Here is a 20269-nt window from a genome sequence, read left to right as displayed (position 1 = left end):
GGGTCTAAGTGGAAGATCTTGAGTGGTCTGCTCCAGAGCTTTCGAACCATATTGAACACGATGAATACGGACGTTATGTTCACCTCAGGTCTCCTCACCTCAGAGCCTGACTTTAACAGAATGTAGCTGAATGAGCTACAAAATCGAGTGAAACATCTTCCCAGAAGAGTGGAGCTTATTATAAGAGCAAACAGTGACTAAATGTGTAATGGGATCCTCAAAAAAGCACGTTATCAGGTGTTTGCACAAATGTTTATATAATGAACAGCGGAGGCCTGGCAAAAACAGAAATAGTACCAATTCATGTGAAATAAATGATCATCTCAAGTAAGGATCAATATTTTAAATGTAACACTGGATCCTGTCAATACAACACCAGTATGGAATGGAGCAATCATTTCGGATCGATCTAAAAATCCCTAGTAAGCGCATCATTTCGATTTCTGTCCTGTCAAAGGTTTAAGTACCCCACTAAGGGCAGATAGAGGTAGAAGATTTGTGCGCCGCCTCATCGTGTTGGAAACAAATCCCTTCCGAATTATCCATCTTAAAATCTGCTCCTGCAAAGACCGAGCTCCCGGGCTTCAAAGATCACAGCCTCGTCCTTTTAATCTCAGCACAAGCCTGCTGTTACACGGAAATATTATCTTAAGCTCCGACATTAAGCCAGACAGGCAAGCGAAGTCGTTTGCAGTTTGAAGAAAAACAACAACACAGAAACGAGCTGGGCACACAAGACAGGCAGGATCCATTTAATTGATTTGTTTGCAAGTATGAAAACACCGGCAGATAAAACCCTGAGTGACGTCCCGCCATGTTCTACAAACGCAATCATCAATCAGTTCGCTCGCGTTCCAGACGCGAGACTGGAAATTAAAAGCGCGCCCGTTGACGCGCTCTATTTTCCTTTCACTCGCCCGAACCCGCGACGTAATTTTGCTCTTAGATCCCGCGAGAAAGACAGTCTAAATACGTGCCATTAATCCGGGTGAAAAAGCCTGTCATTTTCACGGGACGGAGCTATAATTAACGCGGCTTGGTGCACAACACTGCCGCGGTGCAAACAGCTGCGGCTCGAGAGCCTACTCGAGGCGCGACGACGCTGCCGATCGGGCGGAAATTTCGTCTTTCACACCCTGGTGACACTGACACGGGGTCTGATTCGGGATCAGCACCGGCGTGACCTGTTTTTACTCCCGCCAGCTGTTCGTGCAGGAAATCTTTAGGACAGAAGAACAGATGCAGAGGATGCTAGAGATAGTAAACAAGCCTGGACAGCACTTTCCTGTAATTGGTCCTTCTACTTTTAGATTTTCCTTAAAAAGATATCAGAAATTATCATGTGTTGAATAACCATTTGGACTGCTGCGATTTCTATTCTTTTGTCAAGCCTTTTCATACCAATGTCCTAGATCGTTGGATTAAATGCACAGTTTTCCAAAGCGTTTGTGGACACCTGAGCATAAAGTTGGTGTTTTTGAACATCCCATTTAACATTTAATCCCCATTCGCTCTTCTCGGAAGATGTTCTGCTAGATTTTGTGAAGGTTCTTGCTCATTCAACCACATTTTGTTAGTAAATTCAGGTGCAGTCAGTGTTCATATTCATCATGTTCAAAAGGGTTAAAGTGAGAGCTGTATAGCAGAAGATCCTCCACTCCAGCTCATAAAAAAACATATCTTCATGGTGCTGGTAAAAAATATACGTCACGTGTCCCGGTACTTTTGTCCATACAGTCAACCCCCGATAATTCGCATTTCAGAACTCTCGGCTTGGAAAATCCGTGGGTTCTCATTTGGAACGTAACTAACAGCAAGTTGCGGATTATCCTAAAATTTGCGGGAATCCGCAGCGGGACCGAATGTTCAGGAACGTTAGGAATAACATTTTAAACCACTGTATGTTTTCACTAACAAATTTCATAATCTTTTTAAAAACACATTATTGTATTAAAGTCATGTCTAGATGAATTCACTAAGGGGCCATGGGGGTTGTGGGGGTGCGTCTAGAATTTTCTGATTTTTGGAACTCGCCCTGGGTCTTAGAACGTAACCCCCACAATTCTGGGGGATCCGCTGTATAAGGTATCTTCGTTTTTTTTTTCCCGTCAACAAAAAAAGTCAATGTTAAAATGTATTCGTGTTGGTCTGTGTAATCACCTGACACAATGGTCAGTATTAAGCTACATGAATGTACAGTCTGAACTAATTAATACAATTCTGTATACTTTTTAATGACCAATGGTGGTGCTGTTGTGCTCGATTTCTCCCAAAATTCAAAATACGGATGGATACGATTTTTTGACTTTTTTGACTTCTTTATTTTTTTATCTTGTGATGACGATAGCGATACGAGAAAATACATTTTTTACTTTATTACAGTATAATATTACAGTATTACAGTATATTACACCATACTGATCACCATTTCTTAAGACTCCTGGCTAGGCTAGGCTAAGTTGGGGACCACCCTCTTCAAGTCTATCTCATGTAGAGGTTAAGAAATCAAACCTGATATTGATGTAAAGTTTATTGAAGGACCAGGTAAAATAAAGGTGAGCTGAACCAGTGCCTTAATAAAGTATCATTGGTGCAAATCACAAATATTATCTATAGTTATTATTGATTCCAAGTGTATTTTCTGGTCAAGATCCTGAATCGGTCCTCTTCTTCGATAGATCGAGATGACAATCTCTATTAGAGATGGGGATTGATTTCAGGGAACGTTTCCTCAGGCCACATCCATTCATTGCGAGTTTGTGGAAGTCACCGATCAGGATCAGTACGAGCATTTCAGAAGCATATCAGATACCACATTAAAGTCTGAAGCAGAGCACAGAGAAAATAAAACTACTGGAAATATTGGTGTAGAAAGGGTTGCATGTATTTATCAAATGTTTTAGAGCTCTTTCAATGAGAATCTTATGTTGCTGGTTACCAACAAGAAACAGCCTTCCAGCTGTAGTGAATGTTTAGAAGCAGAAGTCGAGCTCATTAGAAGAGAAAAAAGGCTGAAAAAAGTGCTCCTGTTTACGCTTATTGGCTGCCTAAGTGAAGCATCAACTGGAGTGAAATATCATTTGTTCCTGAGGCCATGTTTCTGGTGAATAAAACAGAATATAACAAGCTAGAAAGCAACTTTGTCCAATTTTAGTGCAAATCTGATGGCCCTGTGTGGTGTGTATATACTTAGCAATATTGTAGGACATCGTTTTAGTCTACAGAGGAGCTCGATAAAAAAAGGATTATTCACATACACTATTAGGTATTCCCACCTGACACCATTGTATATGATGTCTTTGAATGTGGTAGCATTCCTTCACTTCAAATGGGAGATACAAACCTGTTCCAGCATGGCTATGCTTCTGTAGTTGTAGCTCAAAGGTCAAGTTCAAATCCCAGCACCCCTAAGCTTGCTTGCTCAGCTGGGCCCCCCTGAGCAAGACCCTCAATCCTTAACTGCTCAGTTGTATGAATGATATAACTGTAAGTCACTCTGGATAAGGCCTAAATGTAAGTGATCTAATGATCTATTGCAGTGTCCTGCAATAGATCTGCCGTATGGAACCCTATTAAACACCTGAGGCTACGTCTACAAAAATCTGGATACATTTAAAAACTGCGTTTTTCGTCTAAAAAACAATCCATGCCCAAACTTTTGCTTTCAGTAGTTTCCCAAAAGTTGCTCATCCACACTGAAAAGCCTGAAAACGCTTACGTCCCTGTACTGTGCATGGGAAAATTTGTAAGAAGCTTCGACCTTTGTGATTTCCGTTATTTACTTCCTGTTCTTTGAAACATCAATGACTAAAAATTCCTCATGAAAATGGCGTTTTTCAATTGATCCACTTTGGAAAGGGTTTTTAAAAAGCTACGTTGTCGCTGACTGAAAACACTGTCTCAGTGTGGACAGAAGGACAAAACGGAGAGAAAAGTATGCATTTTCCAATGAAAATGTATCAGTGTGGACAGCATCCTGTTGTCCTTTCTGTTACAGGACAAACAGGAGGCTTTGTGTGAAACTATTACCTCCCTAGCAGACCGTATCCCACACCGAGAGCTGCCAGGTCCAGTTCATTGATACACCACTCAATTAGCCCTGACAGCTCAAGTCAAGAGTGAATTCTGCTGCCTGGTTAGGTCCGGGTTTGTAGTGCCCTGGGTTTCAATTTAAAGTAGCTCTCTAGCTCTGCGAGCGAGTCAAGGACGCTATTGATACTCACTTTTTATACGAACTCTTCAAATCCAACCACAGTCGACAGCTGTTGGTGAAAATGAAAGTTTGATGTGAGGGATGAAGGGTGTGTACTTGCTCCTCACCAACTATGAGGACCAAGTTGGGCCTAATACCTGGCAGTGGGAGCTCAGTGGTTTACGTTCTGGGTTTCTGCTTGGTAGGCTGAAGGGGTTCAAGCCATCACCAAGCTGCCACCTTTGGGCCCTTAACTCTCAGTCCACCAGGGGTGCTGTATCATGTCTGACACCAGCTCCTAACATCGCTGGGATATGCGAACCTTTCTTTTGTGTGAGAGGACATTCCCAGTTTGACCAGACATGTTTGCCTCTAGAAATCCTCCTTTTGCTACCACATAAATAAAGCTCCTTTTGTAATTTAGGTTGGACTTCACTTTTGTCTACAGCCTTAAATTATTAAATTTGGACCAGGTCAGCAAAAACGAGCCCCATGGCACCCCGCCCAGGCTGCACAGTATACGCCTCCCTGCTTCTAATACGCTGCGTCATCGCCAAGGCCACGGAGCCCAGGCTACAAATATGATGCGTCGACACGTCTGGTTATTGATAGAGTGCGGAAACATCCTTTCAAATTCTTCATTACTTAAACGACACCACAAAGTGAGCCAAAATGTTTCCGGGAAACACTAAAGAAGAAACTGGTTCAGGGTCACCGTGGTGCTTTAGGTACCGGTCGGTACAACACTATTGCGGTCATTAGAACAGATGGATCCTTGTATACAAGTTATAGTTTGAGCTTGGTTGGGAATTTGGGGCCAAATTAAGGCCATATTGTGTCTGAAATAGCACTTATTTTATATAGAATGTATTTTTTATTAAACTATTTTACACAGTAGTATAAAATCAATATTATTACCCAACGCCAAATCACAGCTTTGCAGAAGTTCAGGATTAAAAAAACGTTCTCTTATTGCTTGTGCAATATCGCTTCATTATTCAATAAAATAAACTGAAATGATCAAAGCTTGTAGACTAACACACTAATAGGTGTTGGGAGATGCAGGAAATAAACCAAGCAAGCCTTCAAATGTGGAAGAGCGACTTCCAGGATATCAGGGATGCTTTAACTATGAAGTTTTAATAGGGAATAAATAAAAATACGAATGATTTGACAGGCTAATATCTGTAACTAGGACCACTGTAGAGTTTTTTTATGAAACCTAATAACAGTGAGGAAAAAAGAACTGGACTCCACGTCCACATACTGTATATACGATAAAATCCAAGTTTTATTGCGACACAAAATGCAGGACGTAGAGCAATATGCATCAATACAATGGATGGCTTTCGGGGGCAAGATGTCGATAGGAGCAACCTGTGAGCATGTCCCCGGTGTGTGTAGTGATTTCCGCGGTTGAACAAGGCTCTTGTTAGTATTAGGTGGGAATGAAGAGGCTGTTGTGTTCAGCTGTTCGAGCTCCGTTGGCTCTGGATCAGTCAGTGTGTGAATTATAAAGCTGGGTAATTACAGGCTCGGATGCACCCAGGCTCTCTATATAGGCAGCAACCTCTCGAGTCTATTTCTGCAGGATTCACACCACACATACAGGCAAATAGTAATGTTTTGTTAATGACGCATTTGCTGCTGCAACACGGACACCGCGACCGTTTACACTCCCGGCTCTTCTCGTGCAGCCACCGCTCTGTTATTTTCCTCCCTTTTGTTTCCGAGAAGGTGGCATTTCATTTAAGTCAGGCGAACATCATTCCGCTAGACGAGAGAAAAAAACGAGAGACGAAGAGCAATGTGGAGATGCTAAGGAGGAACGGTATCGTTTCTCCCGAAGGCACAGCAAATAAAAGAGGACAAGCGCATTAATTATAGAGCATGAACATTTTCTGAAGTGTGTAAACATTTAGTCTATTACAGTTTTGTAGACTAAATATGTATATAAAAAATACATAACGTACATGCAAAAAAATTAGTGATTGGAAAACACAAACACATCTTTGACTTTGACTTCCAGTAATGAAAATATGACAATGCAGTTTAGTGAGTCCTAAAATTTGGGAGGGGCGACATAGATAAATGTTTGTAGGAATCACATTTTTCTTGATATCTTCATTCAATTTAAAATATAAACTTATGAGGCATGTGGCTTTTAACCCATTACTTTACTGGATTGCTCCAGGACTGATTTCATGTATTTATATATGAAGAAAAATTAATTTTAATTTGAAAAAAATGTATATTCACAGTACTCCATCATCTATAAGTGTTTATAACTTATTTTCCGGAATATAAGCCGCTACTTTTTTCCCACTCTTTGAACCCCGCTGTTTAAACACTGAAGCGGCTAATTTATGGATTTTTCCTGGGATTTTCCCGGTTTCACAAACTTCAAGCCAAAAAACTGAGCCCCATAACATTAGACCAATGAAATTGCAGAACGGGTTCAGGTGAACCAATGAAACTCTTTATATTAAATCAGATGCGCTCCCACTAAATCGGGCCGCACCACATCATAAATATGGATGAGGTTCCTCTGACGTTTGACCTGCCGCTCACTCGGACTGTCTACAGGAATTGTGAATCATTCGTCACGCTGAAAACAACCGGGCATGAAAACACACACTTTAACTGTGTTCTGAGCTGCATGGCATCGGGAGAAAAGATTCACCGATGGTGATTTTTAAACACACGACGATGCCAAAAGATAAACTCTCGAGAGAAATTGTTGTAAAGGAAGGAGGAAGACAGTGAACAATGACTTACTTGGTAGGCTACTGTTTAGATACAAGCCATGTAACAGACACTGTCTTTCATTAAAGCCTGTGTAAAGTTCATTAGTTTCAGTGTAGTGCGGCTTATAGACAGGTGCAGTGTATTTATGTTCAAAATAAAAATCTTTGTAAAATTCAGTGGGTGCGGCTTATATGCGGGTGCGCTTAATAGTCCGAAAATTACGGTATTATGAACAGGACAAATTACGATAAACAGAATGAGTAGCTTTACCTCATATCTTCTGGACCAATATGTATTGTTAGTTCTTTTGTCACGTGACTCTCATTATTATTGTAACAATAGTGGCATTTAGCTAAAAGAACGAACAGCTCGGACAAGAAGACTCACAAGATGAACTACTCCGTTCGGTTGCCTTTACAAAACCTGCTGAGATTTTGCGATGATTTGCTCATGCACCTCCTGGAGAAAATAAACAAATCACTCTGAGATGACTCATTCGTCTGAGTCACATTAAAGACTCGTTCCAAATGAACAAATAGTTTCATCAATACAAGAAAAATCTGAATGGAAATTCAGAAAATTCTTTGAAAAAGCATGTAATTTGAAAATGAAACACTTTTAGGAGATACAGACCTGAATCCCTGAGCTGAAGGCCAAGGTGTTTTGCAGACTTTCAGAAAAAAACAAAACAAAACAAAAAAAACAGATTGAGGTCCAGCTTAAGACTACTGAATGCTCGCTCAGGTCCGTTCTCTCAGCAGGAGGCTTGTGATTCAGACGATTATAAACCCATCGATCTCTCAAGAGATCCATAACCTCCCTGCTGGTTGTGGCGAATAAATTTCACCCACTGCGGAATTGTTGAAAATAGTCGGAAATGTGAGCAAGTCAAAATTTTAGATGCACAACAAGTTTTTCGCATGATGTAGTTACGTTTTTCATTTATACTTAATTAAACCTGCTTCCTGGTTTTAGATGAAAATTTGGTGTAAACTGCTTGGGGTCTTTTTTTTTTTTAAAGCACAAACACAATGTCAATTGGGTTTCCAGTATTCCTGGCGAAACATGGCACCGGGCAGCACAGTAAAGTTTGAAATTGCCTGGTGGCTTTGGGGTATTTAACCTTTGCTACACCACAGACCAAATTTATTTAGAAAATATTCTTGCGATTAATGTAATTATTGGCTTTCAAAGCCAAAATACACAGCAAAATGCACATACACTGTCATTTCTATAGAGATTTTCCACAGAATGTTCTTGCAACCTTGTAGCACGACCCGTATTCCACAGTCTATTCCACAGTCTATAGCGCTTTTCACAATAGACATTGTCCATTCATTTAAGTGATATCAAGTGTGTGATTTTAAATCATAAAAACAATACACCAGCGAGTGAGGGATACTATAACCGGAGTGTGTGATTATAAATAATGTCCTTTCTACAGTCTTATACAGTTAGCTAAAGTTGTGGAAACCAGGAGCTCCTGAGCAACTCCAAAAATAGCTCAACATCTGAGATCATTATAGATCCAGCACTCTCCATGCCATAGCCTTGAAATGTTTAATGATGGAGAAACAGCTGATGTGGAATGGTATTTTTTTGAGTAGCAATTAAGTGATTGTTTTTACCAGTGTCCAAACTCTACATGAAGTGGGATCCAAAGTTAAGTGGGATTACTTTATTTTTATTTAGTTTGTTCCACTCATAAAATAATAGTAAGCAGATCTCTCAAGCTTTTATCTCTCAATTCCTACTGCATACCTTTTTTTTTCCAAGACCCATAATTCTTTTGGTTGAATTCTCCGAAATGGGATAACTGAGTCTGATGATATCATCGTGATATAAAGAGGAAGTCGCAATTTGTATAATTTGACCTTATAGTCATGTTAAAAAAAAAAAAAAAAATTCTAGTTGAACCTACAATTATTATTATTAGAAATATTACTCTGTGCCTAATCATATCTGTGCCAATGTTCGATATAAACCACGCTCTTACTTGTGCAATATTGCTAAAATGTTTATCTGAATTTAATAAAAACATTTTTCACCCTAATCTTGGTGCCTATGACAAATTTAGATTAGCTTACAGTACATAGGATTTTGAATCATGCTAATAAATGAAAGAATGCAAAGTCCTGATAACCCACGAGTGTATTATTTGGAGAAAGAACCTGTATTCCACTCAAGGGAAATGAAGAATTCTGCAGAACTGTTCGGATTCTATGTTAACATTGAAACTCTCAAGAGGTTATAAAACGACAGGAAGTGGTAAACACACGTTTTTTGTTTTTTTTAACTATTAGAAAGGACATTTGTTGACAAAAGCATGCTGCCAGGCCGTTTCAAAAGTTGACAAACAACCTTCTTGATGAGAGAATAAAAAAACCGATGCACTGATGCACCCACAGTAGCATCATCAACAGTAGCATAGCCAGATGGCCCAAATACAGTATAGAGCCAGCGGGTCCATACAGCATGAGGCTGAGAGCTGGATCCCGGTCCAATGTTGACAGAATGGAGCTGGGGTAGATTTAGCCGAGGCCATCTGCTGCGGCCGGGGGTGAAGAGCCACAGGGGCACTTGCCGCTTCACCAAAGTTATTTATAGAGTCAATATCCTTTAGAATTCACTCTTCGGAGATGTTCAGAGACGTAACACTTACTACACTGTTACTAAGCCTTTTTTTCCCCACTCCAAATGATCTGATATTATAATCTTCGTTGTTTATGCAACCGTTGCTGATCTGTAAGTGATTTTCAAAAGGCATGACATGAAAAAAATAATAGAGCGTCTCGAATTGCTGGCGCTCTTCCACCGCGATAGGATCTCGAATCGACACAGGTGTCGTGTGCTCGAGAAATAAAAGAGGCGTCATCTTTCGCTCGGCGAAATCGGCCACGTTATTCCTAAATGACCTAAATTCGCAGCGGAGTGAAAGTAGGCCATTACTTTTGTGCAGTGCTAGGTCATGAAGGTGTCCTCATTAAAAGGTGCATTCGTCAAGATTAATTCAGGATTACAGCTCGCTCTGTGAACTACTACGACACGCAGACAAGAATGGAGGAGGGGGGGATGGTCCTGTCCTTCTCTGAATTTACCACTGTTCTTCTTTTTCAGTTAAATGACTGAATCTCAACTGCATCATTGCCTATTTAAAACACTTGAAGTGACTACACATGAAAATCAGCTACATTTTGTAGAATTGTCAAGTGCATCCTGTATTTATTGCTACTGAACTCTCATGGGGTTTTCAGCTGATCATCACTACAGGTGTGAGCTTGTTGCCATCATTAGCGGCATGTAGGTGGAAAGAGTAATACAATACTTCAAACAAAGCATTATTAAATCTGTAATTTTACTTTTATTTAATTAAGTAGGAGTAAAAAAAAAAAACACAGACATTACAGTAACACGAGTAAATATAATTAGTTACTTTTCACCTCCGGTAGTTACATGATATCCAGGTATGAACAACAGACTCCACTTCCAACAGAGGTGGTAGCTTAGTGGTTAAGGCATTGGGCTTTGCATCCGAAGGTTGTTAATTCAAATCCCAAGCCACACCTAGCTGCCACACCCAGTTGCCACACCCCGCTGCCACACCCAGCTGCCACTCCTGGGCCCCTGAACAAGGCCTTTAACCCCATAGCTACTCAGTTGTATAAATAAGATAAATGTAAGATGATCTGGATGAGAGTGTCTTCCAAATAATATAAATGTATAGACCAGCATACAGATTAAATACACCTGGTTATAAACTACACGCACAGCAACACTTTTTAAGGACTTTTTCTTCGTTCATTACAGTAAAGTATACGCTCAGTTACACTTTTTTTTAGCTCTGTCAATACCAAGCTTTTTGATGTGCACTTGCCTTGTGGTAAGTTTCCATTCCCATTTTTCAGAGTGTGTTTGTGTGTGTGTGAGACAATCACATGTGGACGCCGAAAATATTCAAGAGAACTGATCTGATCTCTGGTCCTATTTCAAAAAAGCTACTCTGAAACTTGTGCTGTGTTACGGGGAACACAGGTGGTGCAACTTGCCATGTACAAGGTGGAATTAAAACGTTTCGAGACGAGCTCTGTTTACAAGAAACTATTTTATTAATCTAAACACGATCATCTTTAAAATTGTCCCCTTACACAGCAATACAGCATTCCCAGCGTTCCTGCCACTACTGCAATGTGTCCTGGAAGTCTTCTTTTTGAAGTGTGTCATGCACCTTCTGTGATTCGTGCCGGATCTCCGTGACGGTGTGGAAGCGGTGAGCTGGATCTTCATCTTTGGGAACAAGGCGAAGTCCGCAGGAGACAAACCCGGGGAGTAGGTTGTGGAAGTGAGATTGTGTGGATTGTTCTCCAATGATCATCATGCACAAGTTGGCGAATGGTTTTGGGGGTCAGATTTGTTGAAGGTCTTCCAGTTCTCTGCCCGTCTTCCAGTGCTGTTCGAACGACTCCATACGCTGTATGTCAAACTTCTCTTTGGCAGATTTGCCAAGTTTCAAGCTAAATTTCACGTTTTCTCAGTGTTCAAACTTGCTTTCCAACTTGGTAACGTAAAAGAGCACCAGTTACTAACGTTAGTCTCAAAACTTTTTGATACCACCTCATATTACTTCCTGTTTCGAGTTTTGTAATAGCAGGGCAATTGTTCTTATTGTTACCAAGGTTGACCCCACATTAATTTTTAGGATTGGAACACACCTTGGTGATTAAAGTGATTGCGTTGAGAAGATGTTGGAATGGCAAAAAAATTTGAAGGAATTGCGGGATTGTATGTTATCGAGGAATCTTTTCACGGTTCGTTACGAAATCGACACGAAAGCCAACCTGCGAATATGAGCCTCTCGCCTAAGCAAGAACCGAAACATTACTTTAAATAGCAGCACTAAAGACATTTTAAAGATGAATGAAAAGCCTTGGAAGCAAACACAGAAACAGCTCTCAGGTCTTACCTTGTGTCTGCATTTGAGCACGACTCCGTATGCTCCTGCATGGGACACAGAAAGCGAAAGAGAGAGAGAAAAGATGTTAAATGGTAAATATAACGTGTCAGTTCACAGTTATCAAGTGTTAAAGCATCATCGAGGTGAGAGTTTCATCAGCACCTGCAAACACACACAAACACACACACATGCACATGCACATTGACCCTGCAATAAAATAACTGTTCAAAGACCTTTGGTGAACAAGGCAATTGATTGATCGACGAGTACAAGCGATGTGTTTGTTTGCATGGGGTCACCTCTATTGAACCATTTGCATTCTTCAGGTAAATAAAGACAACAGCACTCTGGGGAACCCACTTGACGCCACGGACCCAGCGTCCTTCGCAGTATTCCAAAACAAAAAGCTGAGTCATGCGAGTTGGCACTGGTTCTGACTGTTTTAACGATCCTGGCACCATTAAGGCTGCACATATACTGTAGGACTATAATATAGGGTCAGTGAGTGCTATAAGGTCTACGTCTGTGCTTAATTGTGTGTGTTTGTGATTGTTTGTGTGTAAATGGGGCACAGAAGGCATCGGTAGAAGAGATCCTATCAGCACATCTGTGGCACAAATCAAAAACTCCCTGAGGAGCAGGGAGCTTAGAGCGCTTCGAGCTCCTCGAGAACACGATGCTGCCGACATTAAAAGGCCAAGCGATAACCTGGAAATTGAATTAGACCAACGCAACATAGGGGGCAAAGCCTGAATGAAAAAAACAAAGAATAAACCTTCAGTGAGCCTTGTGAGCAAGTGAGGACGGAGGATTCCCGCTGACAGGACATCTATAGTTACTCAGTAAAATTGTGTAAAAGTGCTCCCTTTAAACTTTCACTTACAAAAGTATTCGCCTTCAAATGTAATTAAGGATCCAAAGTACTAGGATTTATTGTGGGTATAATGTTCCTTTTGTTTTTGTCACAAGACTCTTTAATTAATGAACTTAGTTGATGTGAAAAGACTCTGTGACTCTTAGCACAAAAATCTATTAATAGAATGATTTTAATGAGTCAACACTGTTATCTATTAAGGTACTTTTCTCCTGAGCCCAACCCTACTACTTCAAAAGAGGTGCGCAAATAAGGCCACGTGTGTTGTGGCAAGTTAAAGTCAAGAGTTTCACCAATCATTTATTCCTCTCTAAAGGTTCTGCTTGCTGTTGAACAGATGCTGAACTGTCTTCTTTTTTTGGCCACTCCTGTTAGAGGTCTCCATAATACAATGTTCTCTACATCTGCCTCTTTCAAAAAAAACTACCCGCCTGTCTTCCCTCAGCAAATTACATAAACCTCCTCCTTGTCCTTCCTCTTTTCCTCCTTCCTGGTGGCTCCATCCTAAGCATTCTCCTACTGATATACCTCATGTCCCTCCTCTGCACATGTCCAAACCATCTCAATCGCATTAGACCCTTTCCACTTGGTCTCCAGAACGCACAACATATCTACCCTTTTCCACTTCATCAGATCAGCCCCTCTCTCCCTTTCCCAGTCATGGTACCAATGAAAGTGCCAACCCAAACCAGACGTCTGCCTCTGCTCCTTCTCCTCCTTTGGCCAACAGTAGCCCAATTTCCACCGGTACCCTGTTGGCTAACGATACCTGTGGCGGTCGTTGGTAACCCGGGCCTCGACCGATCCGGTATGAAATTCAGGTTTGTAATGCACATGTTTTACGCTGGATGCCCTTCCTAACGCAACCCATTTATCCGGGTTTGTGACCGGCACTAAATGTGCACTGGCTTGTGCGACCCTTATGGCTGGGTTGGACACTGAACTGTATGTTGGTGATAAGTAGATACCACCAAGCGGCAATCAAAACAAGTTCAATACAGTGAGCGTTTCGGATGGGCTCCGGATCCACCACAAACCCCTGTTTGATTTAGAATCACTACAGGATGGCTTTCAGCTGAAAGACTAAGAGACCCAAACCTGTTCCCAGCTCCATGAAGATATGCTTTACATGGGTTGGAGTGGAAGATCTCCTGCTGTAGAGCTCCAACCCTACTGGATGATTTGGAATGCTGACTGCACCCCAGGCCTCCTCGCCTCACCCTGCATCAGTACGTGATTTGTGGCAGAAAGAACACAAATCCCCACGAAATCTAGTGGAACATCTTCACAGAAGAGTCGAGGTTATTATAACAGGAAAAAGCGGGGCTATATGTGGTGTGGGATCCTAAAAAACAGCGCGATAACAGCGCGCTAACGAAGCATGCAAACTCCTGCTCATTATGTGCCTTGCAATTGTGTGTGCTAGATGCAGTTCAAGATATGGAATAGGCTTTACGTAACCTCGCTGTCTGGGTATAGAATAGGAATCAATGGGAATCTGAAAGAGCATAATTGGCCGTGCAGTCTGGGTCAGAAGGATGCCATTACTCTCTCTCCTCCTGTCGATTAGAGCCGGGTTAGCCAATCGTGGGCGTCTGCGAGCTCGTGCATACATTAGAGGGCTTTCAGCAGTTACAGTATATTGGGTGAGGAAAGGAGTTTATTTTCAGGTTAACACTATTTTACACGGTTACTAAATGTAGTGGCTATCAAAAGTTTGAAAACAATTTATTTTTTAAAGACACATGAATACACAACTTTATTTTCATCAAAAAAATCTGCCATTAGCATGAAGAACAGTTTTCTGCCCTGTGAGGCGGATATGAAACCTGATTGGTTAAAAAAACAGACTTATTGCTAATATAGTCTAAGGTAAAAAGGCCAGCAGTACTGATTGTGAAGGCCCTGGGCAGATTAGATTGACATGACAGCACATAGAGGCTGAAATCTGATTGGACAAAAAATCTAACATCCACATACACGTAATGGAAGCAGTGCAGCCGAGAGAAATGCTACAAAAAGAAGAGAATAAACTGTTGGGAAAAAAATTAATACAATTTCATGAAACAAATATTAGAATTTAGGTTGTAAATGTAGGTCAGTGGTTCTGATAGTGTTTAGGCCAGCAGAGAAGGTTTTGCAGACCCTGAGCACCCACCACTGGATTTTTGTAATTTAAAACACCATAATTACTTTCAAACATTTAGAAGAATATTTTCTCTCCGTGCTCTATGTTGAGTTTGGTTTCACTAATAATAAACATACATTTGCATTAAGCATCTATATTTGTTCATGCCCATATTGATTAGAGTATTAAAAACTTGAAGGTTTAATTTAAGGTACATTTAGAACAAATAAAAAGGTGCGATTAAGTTGCAATAATTTAATTTCATATAATATAATATAATATAAAAATATATCAAATGTTTTCTTCTTCTAATAAAAATGCAGAGCGGAGTTTAATATCTTTAACCTATGGACAGAACGTTGAGTAATTATTGATTGTGTACAGTAGACAAAGCAATCCTAAAGACATTCTTATCGACTAAATAAACATCAGGTTTTTTTCCCTTCGATGTCATTTCACGAAGGATTCATGCTGCTCCGAGTTCACCCCAGCAGTCAGATACATTTTTCCGCTTTTAAGATTTAATCACGAGGCTTCATTCAGCATCAAACGCGTCTCATCTCGCGCTCGCAGCTCAGCCTAAAACTCCATTAGCAGTTGAACGGCAAAGGCCTAATTAAACTGATTAAAGTCACTCCAGGGAAAAGCCAGCTGAGGAAGTGTCTGCTAGGCTTTTTAATGCTGCTCCTCCAGCAGGAGCACGTACAGTTACAGGAGGCACTTTGGGCTTTTTGGTGAAAGTAATCAGATTTACCCTGCTGTAGATATCAAACAGAGAACATGACTCATGACATGCAATCCATTACAGTGTGATATGGCGATTTGTTTTGGCAGCAATTTGATTGGATAAGCAATTACCCAATCCTTTATATATTTTTACAGCCCTTATCCAAAGCATGTGCAGAGGAGGGACATGGGGTATATTGGTATGAGAATGCTGAGAATCGAGCCACCAGGAAGGAGAAAAAGAGGAAGACCAAGGAGGAGGTTTATGGATGTGGTGAGGGAAGACATGCCGGTAGTTGGTTTGAAAGAGGCAGATGTAGAGGACAGGGGTGGGGGTATGAAAACGAATGATCCGCTAATAGGAGCAGCTGAAATAAGAAGATCTAAAGTGATAGCAGGGCCCAGCATTCGCATCTTGACAGTGCTAGAATTTGAATGCGAGACCTTCTAGCTCTGTGGTTAGGATTTTGGACCTTCTGATCAGGTCACTTCTTGCTAGCAACAATTCCACTTAAATGGTTATTACAGCAGTATTACTTACATTTTAAATTTACATCATTTGGCAGACACCCTTATCCAGAGCAACATACAACCAAACAGTTGAGGGTTAAGGGCCTTGTCCAAGGACCCAGCCATGGCAGCATGGTGGTCCTGAAATTTGAACTCGTGACTTTCCAATCCAAAATCCAATGTCTTAAGCATCATCATCAGACATCAACATGTTCATAGCTCCTGATACTGTATGAAAGCTCATCAGATCAACTCACCATCGACCCGATTTCTGCTGCTTTTCAGTGCGTGTGAGATTATCTGGAGTGTGTGTGTCTTCTGAGTGATTGAGAGATGCCTGAGTGCACCTCCAGTCTCATCGGCTCAATGCAGCGTGAAGCGTGAATGACTGCTCGTGGCGGCGTTAGCGGGTCAGAGAGATGACGGAAGTTAGCAAAGACATTTATGTCAAACAAAGAGACATTTTGAAAGTGGTGTCTCTATTCTAACCTAATCTAATGTAACCCTTACCTAACCCAATCTAACCTAACCTAAACTAATCTAACCCTAACCCAATCTAATCTAATCTAATCAGTACTATCTTAAACTTCTGCTTAGCAGGTCAATTGTGTTGCTATCGAAACACCTCAATTATGATGGAACCACCATTATACACCAGAGAGACACCAGTATACACCAGCGAGACACCAGTATACACCAGAAAGACACCATTATACACCAGTAAGACACCATAATACAACATTATACATCAAAAAGACACCATTATACACCAGAAATACACCATTATACTCAAATATACACCAGAAAGACACCATTAAACACCAGAAAGACACCATTATACACCAGAACAACACCATTATTCACCATTACACACCAAAAGACACCATTAAACACCAGATAACAACATTATACACTAGAAAAACACCATTGTACTAAATTATACACCAGAGAAACACCACTATACACCATTACACACCAGAAAGACACCATTATACACCAGATAAACAACATTATACACTAGAAAAACATCATAATACACCAGAATAACACCACTATACTCCATTACACACTAGAAAGACACCATTATACACCAGAAAGACACCATTATACATCAAATAGACACTGTTATTCATCAAAAAGACACCATTTTACCCCATTATACACCAGAAAGACACCATTGTACACCATTATACACCAGAAAGACTTGTCAAAGACCCAAACCTGTTCCAGCATGACAAAACCAGCTCTATGAAGATACGTTTTACATGGGTTGGACTCGAAGATTTTAAATGGCCTCATATACAGCATTTGAACCTCAAACCTCCCAAGAACACCCTTGTGGTTGAATGAGATCTCCACAAAACTCCACAAAATCTAGTGGAACATCTTCCCAGAAGAGTGAAGGGCATTATAAGCATAAATGTGGAATGGGATGCTGAAAATGCACACAATCTTATAGTCAGGTGTCCACCAACTTTTTTCCATATAGTGTAGCTAACTTGGCATGTTTACTGAGTGAGGAAAAAGAAAAAAGAACGAAAGAAAAAAGTAAAGTGGCATTCATAGACCGGTTTGGTTGCATGACGGCAAAACAATCAGTGTCAAAAGTCTGGACATGCTACATTTGTTTTATTTTGTATGAGTAATTTTCTCTTTGTGTGTGTGTGTTATCGAAATGTAAATAATGGCATTAGTGGCCATGTGTCAGAGTCTTGATCGGGAATACGGTAAAGGAGTTCAAATAAAGAATATAACGTTTATTTTATTGAGAACTCGATAGCATAAATAAAAAGACCTGCTTTGAGATGGGGCGTACAAACTTTTGAGTCTGTCCTGTAAGTCAGCAGAAAGCAGTACGTGTGAGGGAAATTTTATTTTATTTGCATCCATCTACCGGATCACTTCACACAACATTGACCGAATCAGATTTCTATTAGTAGTATGCTAATAAACCGAGGCTAATAATGCTACGCTCGAGACGAGCTGCCCTGAAGAGGGGGTTATGCCCGGGGCCAAAAACAGAAAGAAATCCGCTCCTGTGACAGCTGAATACACAGCAGGCTATAATCACTGCCAAAACATGAGGTAAAATACACACACACACACACACACACACACACACACACACACACACACACACAGACACACACAACCCTGTAGTGCTGTAGCAGAGAGTCAGTTCCACCATGAGCACTTGTTTTTATCATCTTCTTGCACCTTGATTGCTGAAAGTGCCACAGGGTCGTAATTAAAACTCATCACACACACACACACACACACACACACACACACGTGTCAACATGGCACGCTGTCAAAAAATCCACCCGATCCCTGTTCATTTACTCCACCGTGCAACAATAATTACACAAGGCTCGCTGGTGTTTCTGCAACCGTCGTTTAGAAAACAGCAATTAATACAACGCAACTCAACACCCCGTCGTCTGATCGCTTCCACTGCAGTGTCTATACGTCACTGAGGCAAACGGTTATACCCCAACAAACCCTCCAATAACGTCGATTGTGTGCAGGTGAAGTGACACCTGTACATTTACCAAAAACCTCAGTGTCGATGACTGGAGAAGAGATTGGGTCAGTAGCTCAGATTTCTCAGAATGAAACAGTAAAGAGGTCATGTACAGTTAAAAAAAAAAAAAGACATAAATAAATAAATTCACCTCAGGTGGTGACGTCATGCCGGTGTAGACCACCAAGAGAACGCCATCTGTGATTTATTTACAGAAAAGTGCGACTCATCTATGCATCAATCTGTCTGTCTGTCTGAGTATTTCTGTCTGTCTGTAACTGTTATAAAAGTGTGAACGCTGCTGTACCTCAGTAGTGCAGTGATCAGTGATCGGGCCTCTCCGGCGGTCTCCTCGCTCAGTTCATTACACATCAGAGTTGAATAGCTTAGAACCCAGACCCTCTCTCACATCCTCACACAAAAATGTAAAGGAAAAAAAAGGATTTGGCATCGATGAAGGGGAAGAGGGTGAAAGGGAAGATGGTGAGGGTAAAGAGGATGAAGGAGAAGATGGTGTAGGAGAAAATGGTAAAGGGGAAAAGGGTGAATGAATAGAAGGGGAAGGGGAACATGGTGAAAAGGAAAAGAGTGAAGGGGAAGATGGTGAAGAAGAATGTTTGAAGAGGAAGAGAGTGAAAGGGAAGATGGTGAGGGCAAAGAGGATGAAGGTGATTGATGAAGTAGGTGAAGAGGAAGAGTGTTAAATATAGAGAGTGAAGGGGAAGAAGGTGAAAAGGAAGTGGGTAAAGAGGAAGCAGGTGAAGGGGAAGAGGGTTAAATGTAAAAGGAACATGGAAAAGATATGCTGTTTTGTTGAGGGTCCATTTCAGTTTGGTTCAATCTGATTTATTGTGTGTGCCTGTTCCGTGTTCATCCATTAATTACTTTGCCCTATTTACACCCCATTGTTTCCAGTCCTTGTAGAGACGCCTTTTCCATAATACAGTAAGTGTGAATTCTTTGCTTGATTTGCTGAATCTGTCACCTTCCTGTCACTTGTTACTGTTATTGTTTTTGATGATGCATTGTCTTGTTCTGAAGTTGCCCAGAATAAAACAATGGTATCTAATGGCATCTCTTTCAAAACACCGTCAGCATGACTTCACACATCACATGACTTCACATCAAACGCTTCGGAATACATGTTTGAATGACACTAATTAATGACTAAAATAAAGAATTGGTAATAAACACAGATTTTTGAACTGTAGCCAGAATGAAGGCAACAGGGACGTTTGAAACCCAGTTGATTTCTCGTACCTTCCCCGACGATCCCAAGCACCTCAAACTTGTTCATCACATCACCGATGACAGGGTTCCTCATCAAGACTAATGGTGGCTGGCCAAGAGAGAGGCGGAGCTTATAAGAGTGAGAGGCCGTCTTCTGGGTTACAGAGGGGCATGGGGGTTCAGTCAAAATGTCCCACTGGACATCCTGCACACGTCCTCCAAGGGCACTCTGGCTTCTGCAAACACATCACGCAAAACATCATAACACTGTAACGGTTCTAATAAGTAAGTGCTGAAAAGAGTTGACATTATTATTATTATTATTATTATTAGTCATGTAAACGTAGACCACCAAGAAAACACCGTCTGTGATATAGCCACAGAAA

General features: G+C 40.9%; 1 protein-coding gene across 12 annotated transcripts in view; it reads right to left on the bottom strand.

Moving 5' to 3' along the window:
- Positions 1-20269, bottom strand: part of LOC124399018 (cyclin-dependent kinase-like 5) — an 88236-nt gene that overhangs the window by 38016 nt on the left and 29951 nt on the right. For all 12 annotated transcript variants that reach the window (XM_046869656.1, XM_046869645.1, XM_046869643.1 and 9 more), the window contains 2 exons: positions 19914-20119; positions 11901-11935 (listed from right to left, as the gene is read on the bottom strand). In XM_046869656.1, the coding sequence (XP_046725612.1) occupies positions 11901-11935; positions 19914-20119 (241 nt within the window). The remainder of the gene's footprint in view (positions 1-11900; positions 11936-19913; positions 20120-20269) is intronic.

This window comes from Silurus meridionalis, chromosome 16 (genome assembly GCF_014805685.1).
Source record: "Silurus meridionalis isolate SWU-2019-XX chromosome 16, ASM1480568v1, whole genome shotgun sequence".
NCBI classification, from domain to species: Eukaryota; Metazoa; Chordata; class Actinopteri; order Siluriformes; family Siluridae; genus Silurus; species Silurus meridionalis.
The sequence above is the reverse complement of the archived record's forward strand: the minus strand, read 5'-3'. Positions and strand labels throughout refer to the sequence as shown.